At 43.8% G+C, this 10617-nt stretch overlaps 1 protein-coding gene across 2 annotated transcripts in view; it reads right to left on the bottom strand.

The window, feature by feature from the left end:
- Positions 1-397: 397 nt before the first annotated feature.
- The window catches only part of CLCC1 (chloride channel CLIC like 1), a 25613-nt gene continuing 15393 nt past the window's right edge, over positions 398-10617 (bottom strand). For both annotated transcript variants that reach the window (XM_039251093.1, XM_039251094.1), the window contains exons 5-11: positions 9261-9482; positions 8901-9041; positions 7081-7174; positions 5559-5656; positions 5153-5299; positions 2277-2618; positions 398-840 (exon numbers count right to left, since the gene is read on the bottom strand). In XM_039251093.1, the coding sequence (XP_039107024.1) occupies positions 583-840; positions 2277-2618; positions 5153-5299; positions 5559-5656; positions 7081-7174; positions 8901-9041; positions 9261-9482 (1302 nt within the window). In that variant the 3' untranslated portion in view covers positions 398-582. The remainder of the gene's footprint in view (positions 841-2276; positions 2619-5152; positions 5300-5558; positions 5657-7080; positions 7175-8900; positions 9042-9260; positions 9483-10617) is intronic.

Genomic DNA, 10617 nt, shown 5'->3' with positions numbered 1-10617 from the left:
GCCCAGCCTACACAGAGACAAATGGACACACGCTCTGGCGGCTGCATTAAGACGCCGAAGGGGGTAAACTTGGTGACAGTGGACTTTCCTTAAAAACAGTTTTGAGTACTGCCACTTGTAGAAACACATCGAATCCAACGCACAACTGACAAATTACTGACTAAGGTAGGTGTTCTGGGACTTCCCCGCTAGGCAACATGCATGCTGGCTAGTTGGTTCCTATCTATGCCTGTGAACCATTAACTTCTTTTTCATTCCCCCCGGATTCAAACTGACCTCTTTATTTGAAATCAGTGGTACTCGCCATGTGTTCATCTAGGAGATCCTGTTCCAAAATTGACACTTTAAAACTTGATGGGAGGTGTCAATATGAAAACGAAATTAACCTGACAAAAGGTTAAAAACAGAACAGAAACACATGCGTATTCATTTGTTCTGATGGTCATTAAACATCATTAATGTAGAAGTTGGCACCTGTAAATGTCAGAATATGTGGAGAGAACAGTGCATGGCTGTGAAGAAAGAGTATACTTTACAAAACCCAAAGATGGCCTCAGAGCTGTGGTCCGAGTCTGTGTTCCTCTAGCCCCGTGGGCCACCATCCAGATCCTTTCCACAGCTGGCGGGGCCGGATGCACCGCCTTCCTCTGGGCTGCCTCTGGCTTCGGTCCGGAGCTGGCCCTTTTCTTCCGCAGATGCACCTTCCGCCTTCTCTGCTGTCTCTGGACCAGAGACAGGCTCAGTGGACTGGCTGCTTTCAGTGCTGCTTTCTGGCGGAGTGCCTCCTCCTGGGATTCCACCAATCTCTTTGGGCTTTGCATCCAAAACAGGTAATTTATGCTGTAGGGAATTACATTTTAATTGTTTAATTAACGTAACGTGAAGGCTCAGGAATCAAACATGTTTAACAAGTTCCTATGCAGATCTGTGGCATCAAACTCGGAACTCTTTCAGATCCCAGCTCAGGTGCTGTACTGTAAGGGCGCGGACGCTACTAAGCCTCACAGAACCATACCCGGAGGGATGGGGACTGAGGATTCGGCAGGTGGTCTGTGGCCCAGATTTAGGAGAAGTCAAGAGGGCTGGTAAACGCTGCTAACTCCTCTTGCCTGCTGAGAATAACTCATTTGAATTATTTATTAAGTCTGCATTAAGTTCTGTGTGCTGGGGATACAGCAGCAACAAAACCGACAAAACCCAAGCTCTCACTGGAACTTCCAATGAGCCTGGGGCAAGAAGCAACAAATTAACAAAGTACCACACTGGGTTTAAATCAGGTGATACAGGAGTAAAGGCCTGAAGAAATGAACCATGCGAATATAGGGGAACGGCATTCTAGACAGGGAACAGCAAGTATAAAGGTTCTAAGTTCACAGAATAGCGAGGAGGCTACTGTGGCTGAAGGAGAGTAAGCACAGCAGGAGGGCAGGAGGAAAGATCCATGTACTAAGGGGGGGGGGGGGTGCCTGTGGGCAGATCAAAGGAGCCCTGAGTCACTGTGATAACTAGCTTTCCCTTTTCGTGAGATGGGAAGTCACTTGAGGATTTGGGATGAGCGGTACATTACCTATTAAAGCTGAAAGGCACATCTGAAAATTTTCTAGAGGTATGCAGGTATGTTTCTTCTTCTTATAAGAAACTCCCTGCAAGGGATTCTAGAATGTCCTAGATTCTACTGGGCTCACAGCTATTTCTCAAAGGTTACAGTTGCAACTTGAACTTTGCAAATGATCATGTAAATTCCTCTCTCAAAGAGGAATGGAAATGTCCCTTTAAATGGCCCATAATGTAGAGAAAACACCTCAGCATTCTGCAGGTAGAAAGCAGAGTCTAGCCAGCCAATGAATGATACCAAAGACTTGGGAAAGTGTGATGTGGTGTGGCGCCCCGCCGCCCCACTTCCACAGCTGAATCTTTAGGGCCCTCCTGCGGGTTCCCCAGGGTTCCGGGCCTTCAGTGAGGACGTCTCTCTGAGCTCTTTAAAGGCAGAAATGTTAGTCATGCTTCCTCGTTTTTTCTAATGAATTTTATATGAACTACCACCTGTTCTAACTACTGTTACATAGTTATTTTACACAAAAATGAAATCCTGCTTTATTTCTTCTGAGAAGGCCAAACTTTTGACTAGAAAGGAGGAGAGCGTAAACAATTATATCAATTACAATATAATTAACTGTGAAAGGTGAGGGAGAAAACAATGCTTAAGCAGAGAAGCTCTGTAGGAAGCCCGCAGGCCTAGCGTGACTGGATGGCAAAATGAACAGTTGCTGACTTACACTGGGCACCGCCTTGGGCCGCTCTCTCGCCTCTGCGTCTGGTAAATCACATGCCCGGAGCACTTCAGGGCTCTTGTTGCCAGTCTTAAGTCTCAAGTCAACATCCCTCTGTCTCAAAACATCTCTTCTACCCTCATAAGTTTTGTCATAAGGGCCTTGCTCAACGGGGCCGATCGGGCCTCTATAATAGAAATCTGCATCACCTGCTCCACCATGGGGTCTATAACCAACTTCTTTCTGCCGTCCTCTGTCACCCGGCTCAAGTGCCCGGGGTGCTTCTCTCTCGGGACCAACTACTTGTCTGAGCATATTAACTGATTTTCCAGCACCATAGCAGAAACTCTAGAAGGAAAAGATACAGAGTCCTGAGTATTTAATGGCTGACTCACAATGAAATTATTCAGGATGCTAACAAAATTACCTGACTTGTGGCATTTAGAGACATAAACATATTTATTTCACCAGTGTTTCATCAGAGATCTCTTCTTTAGATTAATACTAGACCAGACCAGCTAATAAAATGTGAGAAATCATGAAGTGTTACGCACACATTTCGGCCAGCAGAACATATTCTACCTGAACTGTAACAGGGGCACTTTGGCTAAAGCCCAGAAACTTAAACCGGAAGGTACTAACTGCTAACTGCTCATCACTTATCTCTTTTCACACCCACCATGTAAGGTAATTGCTAAAAATCAGAGTTGCACATCATGATGTAAACATGCTCAGGTAGGGTGACTTTTCAACAGGCTTTGGGTCCCATTTCATGAAAAACTAGGCAGCGTTTCTCACTGTGGGGCCCAGGGACCCCTGGGGGGATGCTTGAGACAGTTTCAGGGACTCTGTGAGGCCAAACTTTTTTCTACTTCAAAGGCCTTAGTCTTCCTCACTTTTCCTTCTGAGCGTGGAATCTTCTGGGGCTGGAATGACTTCCTCACTCTGACAGCTCACCGACTGTGTGCTTGTGTGGACGTGCATTTTAAATTTTTCTTAGTTTTAATTCCTAATATGGTAAGATATCAATAAATAAAACCTCCATAAGCAAGAGCTCTTCGCGGTCCTCTGTTTTTGTTTTTGTCGTGTGGGCTTCAGTTCTTAAGAGTACAAAAGGGTCCTGAGAAGAAACAATTTGAAAATCACGGAGCTAGAGGGGCGCCTGGGTGGCTTAGTCGGTTAAGCAGTTAAGCGTGTGACTTTCGCTTAGGTCATGATCTCGCGGTTCGTGGGTTCGAGCCCTGCGTCGGGCTCTGTGCTGACTGCCAGCTCAGAGCCTGGAGCCTGTTTCAGAGTCTGTGACTCCCTCTCTCTCTGCCCCTCCCCTGCTCACGCTCTCTCTCTCTCTCTCCTAGAAATAAATAAAACATTAAAAAAAATTTAAAAAAAGAAAAAAAAAAGAAAAAAAAAAGAAAATCACGGAGCTAGAGAAACTATGTGAAAACAGAAGCAGTAGAAGCCCTTTCCTTAAGCAGATGAACAAGAGATGATGGTTTTCCGGCAGACGCTGGACTATGGGCACTTACCGATGGTTCGACTTACAACTGTGAGACTTCACGATGGTGAGAAAGTGACACACGCTCTGTAGAAACTGTACTTCAAATTTAGAATTTGGATCTTCTCCTGGGCTAACGATTTGGGGTACGATCCTCTCTGGCGATGCTGGGCAGGGCAGCTCCTGGTCGGCCGCGCGGGCGCAAGGATGAACAACCCTACGCTCCGATCACTCCTACCCGCACAGCCGCTGTTTCTCACTTTCAGTACAATATTCAATAAACGGGGCGAGATATTTGACACTTTACTATAAAATGGGCTTTGTGTTAGAAGATCTTGCCCAACTGCAGGCTACCACGAGCCTCTGATCCCGTTTAAGGTGGGCTAGGCTAAGCTACATGCCCTGTAGGCTGGGTGTCGAAAATGCACTTTTGACCGACTGTATTTTCAACTACTTACGATGGGTTTATCGGGACGTAGCCCCAGGTCAGTCCAGGGAAATCTGCGGTGCTACACAATTAACGTCGCCTAACAAAACCATGTCGCCTAACAAAACCATACCCTCTAAACCTGATTCCTGAAATCACGAGCCCGAAAAACAAAAACAAAACAGGAACAATTTCAAAGCAAATGAGGCGTGTAAATTTTATATCCTCAGGGAAGATAATCCTTTTTAATTTAATGATTAAACCTGGAAGGTACTGTCTGATGATTGCTCACGTGTGGTGTATATTCACACCCATCACAGAAAGTAAATGCTGAAATTTATTTAAAGTTGTAAAGTTTAAATAGCTTAATTTCTTTACAGATACAAACTTGGCTTTTCCCATGGCACATCTGAGTTCCTCGTATTTTGTTTTACGTGACAGCTGCTTTATTAGGGTAAAAGCTAAAAATCAACGATAAGAAAGCTGAAGAGGCCATGGATGAATGACGAGTAATGTTTCTATGTGATAAACATCTGTTCCCGGATCCCCAAACAGTATTCAGTACGCCACCTTCTTCCACGTCCCTGCCGGCTTCCATTACAGCCAACGCTCTTCCCTGCTCGGTGCTGCAAAAACTCAGACTGCAACAGGCCCCCCTTCTCGAAGAGGACACAAACAACTGATTCCACGTATATTAATTCACCAAGTGAACAAAGTTAAAAGGGTGTTATCATTCAAGTCCCCACCATGACACCCACAGTCAAACCTGAGAATTATCTCCTTGTTCTACATGTAAGCAAGGAATATACACAAGTATAAAAAACTGTATCACTTTAAAATCATCTTTTCATGCCATTAGGCATGATTGAGCCTCATTTACAACAGCAAAAAAAGTCTGTAATGTTAGAATTGCCTTTTTCCGGCAAGTCCCGTTAACAGCCAACGGTGCTCTGTACTAACCAGGACAGCCAACGCCATAGTGATCAGCACGGGGATGTGAAGGATCACGGGGATCTCCTTCATGAGCGCTTTAATAAATTCACCGCCTCCTTTTCCAATGTGTTTCAATGGCTCCGTGACAAAGTTGGTGAATGTAACTGCCAGTGCCTAAAACAAGATATAACAGCGACTTAATTTTTCCCTCAAATGATTGAGCGCACAGAACATGCCAAACTTTGCATGCACTGGGATGAGACTATGTTCATAAGCTGAAATGCTTTTTAATCTAAAAATCATTTGTAATGCAAGTATTTTTTCTAAAGCAAAGGTTTACTATTAGCAAAATGACTGTGAAAACACTAACTTTTAATAAACACAAGGGATTTTTGACTTTGCAGAAGTAATTTTGACAAAACGAGTTCTTTACCTTTGTTGGTGGGACCAACCAAATAGGGTTGACTAACAAGAGCTCATAGTATTTTTGGCACGGGTCATCCTTATAGGTCCATGAACTTCTAACCACTTCTATTTAGAGACACAGACAAAACAGTCATTTAAAAAAAAAAAAAAAAGCTGCATTTCATTCCCAAATAAGACAACATCTTGGTTTTGTCCCTGACCGGGGTTAAACGCTGTACAAACAGACTGCCTATAACACTGACTTACACATTTTTCACCTTTGTCCAAAATGTTTTTCAAAATCCCTTCAAATCATTCAAGTCTTAGGCAGATAAAACATATTTTATGAAAATTTCTAAAAAGTATTAAAAACTGTTCTTAATACATACAAATGAATCCAAGTAAAACTGGGGAAATGAGAGACCACTGGATTATGTGGACGTTAACATCCTGGCCGTGACGCCGTGTTGCCGCAGTTGTGGAAGATGGTCCCACCGGGGGGAATGAGGGAAGGGGGCACAGGACCTGTTTTATGGACCTGTAGTTACCTGTGCATCTAGAATTGTCTCGATAAAATTTTGATTTTTATTTATTTTGAAAGAGACAGCATGAGTGGGAGTGGGGCGGAGAGAGAAAGAGAGAATCCCAAGCAGGCTCCACGCTGCTGGTGCACAGCCTGTTTGGGATTTCCCTCCCCACCCCGCTCGGCTTGCATGCTCTCTCTCCCTCAAAATAAACAAACATTAAAAAAAAGACACCAATTCGTACATTACAAAATAAAGAATATTAGTTTCTCCCAATTTTTCTAAATGTTATGTCCATCGTATGGACAGCACACTGCACACCCGCCTGAGCCAGAGGACGCAGTCGGCTGTCCCCCGCGGCCAGGAAGCAAGGCTGCATTAGTTTAGTTCCCATAACTTTTGAAGAGACGCTAATTTGGACACCCTGCTGTGTGCAATCCACGGAGATTCTATTCTGGGTCAGTTATTATAGATGTGCATTTATAAGGTGCCTTTGAACACTAAGCCATTCCTACTGCTAGATATGCAGAATTAAAAGAGAGTCAACACGAGTGAGAATGTTTATAAAGTCTGTGAGATAAAAACTAAAATAATTTTCCTCTTAGTTAAAAAATGTAAAGTTACATTTCATATAAGGTTTCATAAGTCATTATCAGGAGATTGTGTCTAAGCTGGATACTAATTTATATAAATACTGCTTCACTTCTTTAATAAACATGCCAGACCCTCTTCCTAAGGACTAGATGAACGACCTGAGCATAGGCTCCATCACAGTCCAATGGAGAAGACAGGTGACAAGTGACACCGGAGCCGGCCAAGACAGGTCCTATTCCTTCCCTGTGACTTTACAGGAGCACAGGAGTCACGGTCTGAAACCTGACTCCTCTTGCATGTTCTTCTGAACTGAAGATTCACTCAGTCATGGGAAGCCTCCTTCCGGCATTCTATCACTTCTCTAATTACTAATACGTTCTCTCCTTCTCGGAAATTCTACCCAAAATAAGGCCCAGTGAGCCAACACCTTACCCCAAAGACTTCCGACCCAGTCCATCTTCTCAGCACACACATTGTTCAAAGGCTCCATCTTGGCAACCTCGGCTTGATGCTGTGCGAAGGCTAGCTGACCAACACCAAAAGGGAGCTGTGAGTGGCTGCTAATGTGAGGTCATGTCTACATATCCAAAAACCTTACTTCAAATCGTGTCTTTACCAGATGCCAGACTGTTCACATTTTTTTGAAACAAAAAAGTACATATTATTTTAAAATAGTAGCTCTTTTTCACTCACGGCAAAGCACAGTCCTTTTTTTTTCATTAAAAAAAAATTTTTAACGTTTATTTTTACGAGAGAGAGAGAGAAAGAGACAGAGAGAGAGGGAGAGACAGAGCACAAGCAGCTGAGGGGCAGAGAGAGGGAGACACAGAATCTGAAGCAGGCTCCAGGCTCTGAGCTGTCAGCACACATCTGGAAGTGAGTCTCGAACCCATGAACCGTGAGATGGTCACCTGAGCCAAAGATGGATGCTTAACCTACTGAGCCACCCAGGTGCCGCCAAAGCACAGTCTTAATACAAGGGAGGATAAAGAACTACAGCTGCCTTCTTTGTAAATCCTTTGACAAGAATGGAAAACGTTTCTACTGAAAAGATTGTTTTAAAAAATTAGTTCAAATATAATTCACAGCACACCCCAAAATATATATATTAAATATCTCTCATTTTCTTTTTACAGTTCACAATAAAATGTTTTGCTCTGGATGATTTTCAGCACAAACGGTCTATATAAAGAAAATATATCTTTTATATACCAAAAACCCTGAGGGAAATCACCAAAATAACAATATTCAACCAAACTTTCTTCCTTTAATCTGTAAAAAAATTAGCTCTGGAAGCGATAGGACTTAGAGCAAAAAGTTAAAGATGTATCACAATGATTTAAATCAGATAAATGCATCGAAAATGTTTTGCTACCTGACTCACCCTGCTAGAAAGATCTAACACTGCCCTTCAATGGTCATGCTATTTTGGCAGGAAGAGTAGTGTTCCACTTGACTTTCTATATTCAGTATGATCCCAATTTTGAAAGAATTGAAACTTATTTTTTTTTAATTATTTTTCATGATTTATTTTTGAGAGAGAGACAGAGCATGAGTGGGAGAGGGGCAGAGAGAGAGAGAGAGAGACACACACACACAGAATCCAAAGCAAGCTCCAGACTCTGAGCCGTCAGCACAGAACCTGACACGTAGCTCAAACCCATGAACTGTGAGATCCTGACCTGAGCCAAAGTCAGGTGCTGAACTAACTGAACCACCCAGGTGCCCCGAAAGAATTAAAATTTAGAAAAAAGACTGGAAAGAAATATCTCAAAATACTGCCAGAGATTATCTTTAGGTGATAAAATTATAAGTAATTTAAAAAAATCAAAGCTCTCTGTGTATCTTTTCTAAATTGTCTACCATCAACAAACGTACTTTCACATTCAAAGAATAACCAAACTTTCAAAAAATAATCTTTTGGTATCTTTTCTAGCAAAGAATAAAAGGACATATCCCTAAATTACCTACATTAAATCTTTAAAAACGTATCTACCTAGCTTTATTCTGATTTAGCTGCCCAGTTGCCACCTGTCAGGAACTGGGCTGTGGAAATGAGGACCAAGCCAACTGGTCAAGGACCCAAAACAGCAGGTGCAGGTGTGCAGCTGCCCATTTCCTCCCCACCCCCCCGCCTCCAACTACTGCCTCCAGCCCTGCATGAGGTTACAGATCAGCTCTCCATGCACTGTAGTCTTCTTTCATTATGAAGTGACATTTGAAAATTTTAAAACCTCCCGCCTATTTAATACCTTATATAAATACATCCAATTCCAGCCCAAGCTGACGAGAAAACTGATGAATAAAACCCGTCTCAACTGGGTGTACCAATGCACGTACGTCCACAGCTCGGTAGCCACCAGCGCCACGATGCAGAGCAGACACAGAAGCACCTCAAAAACAGGAAGAAGGGGAAAGCGGAGTCACTGTCACGCCACCCTCCCCACCAGGAGATGGGAGCCGTCAACCAAAACCAAACCGGGGGTACTTCTCACCAGCACGGCAGCACTGTCTCCGTACGGGCTCCAAACACATGATGGTGGAGATGGTGGAGATCTTAAGGGAGTTTTACAAGACAAACTGTTAGGTACGTCCCCCTCGTGCCATCTTACCATCAACACGTTATACGGATCCACTCCAAAGGAGTCTTCAAATCGCCACTTCCATGTCTCAAAATCGTGAAACTTAAAATTGATTAAAATATCACTTAGTGCATCATCCAAGGCTCCGGGCTTCCAATCTTCTCCGCTGAGGAACTTCTGTATTTCTAACAAGGTTTGTCTTTTTAGGATAATCTCAGCATCATAATGCATATCATCTTTGTTTTCTTCGGGCTGAATTAAATTTGCCAAAAACAAACAAGAGAAGAGAGAAACATTTTAAGACAAAAGCCAATCTGGAACTAAATAGGTATGTGGTTTTTATTTCATATGGGTAAGAGTCATACTATCCACCTATTTTCCTCACATAAAAACCAGAGATTTTGCTCTATAAAGTCACCTCGGACGCTAGTCAACAAATGCTGAACCGTGGCTCACGCAGGTATACGTGGTCAGGTTCTAAACAACGCATTTTCATCAGCCTGCCAACACAGAACCCTTTAATGTGTTTCTATTTAAAGATACCGTATTTAATGTTGCTGACTACACTGAACTCACAGGCAACAACACTCTACCTCATGCCCAAACGGAGCTGATCTCACACGCGCATTCTTCTCTGTAAGACACACCCCAGCCCTCTCGTGCTAAGACGCACTGGACAGCACTACTCTTGGGAGTTTTGTTTTGGTTTTTTGAGAGTGTGTGAGTAGGGGACAGTGGCAGACGGAGAGAGAAACCTAAAGCAAGCTCCACGTCCAGCATGGAGCCCAACGTGGGGCTAGATCCCACAACCATGAGATCACCACCCGAACTAACAGCAAGAATCGGAAACTGAACCAACTGAGCCAACCAAGTGCTCCTACTCTTGGGTGTTATTTAAAAAAAAAAAAAATTTTTTTTTTAACATTTATTTTTTGTTGAGAGACAGAGAGAGAATGTGAGCCGGGGAGGGGCAGAGAGAGAGAGGGAGACACAGAATCGGAAGCAGGCTCCAGGCTCTGAGCGGTCAGCACGGAGGCCGACGCGGGCCCCAAACCCGTGAACCATGAGATCCTGACCTGAGCTGAAATCGGATGCTTAACCGACCGAGCCACCCAGGCGCCCATCTTGGGCGTTATTTTAACCAGCCAAGTAACAACATCAACAAAAGTGTGAAATACGTGGCACTAAAGAAAGCACAAAAAAGTCATTGTTAACAGTCAGAGAACTGAAACAGGAAGACAGAAGACGGCGTTGTGCAGCCTCAGCTGGGAACGGAACGGGGGGCACCAGGCAACTCAACTGCTGTGCTGCCCCGGCATCTGCGCCCCTCGGCAGCTCCGCGGGGATGAGCCCTGGGCTCACAGAGACAGTTCGGTGGGTGCGCCAA

The sequence above is a fragment of the Hyaena hyaena genome, unplaced genomic scaffold (genome assembly GCF_003009895.1).
Source record: "Hyaena hyaena isolate Hyena2069 unplaced genomic scaffold, ASM300989v1 scaffold_390, whole genome shotgun sequence".
NCBI classification, from domain to species: Eukaryota; Metazoa; Chordata; class Mammalia; order Carnivora; family Hyaenidae; genus Hyaena; species Hyaena hyaena.
Note: the sequence above shows the minus strand (reverse complement) of the source record. Positions and strands in the feature narration are given on the sequence as shown.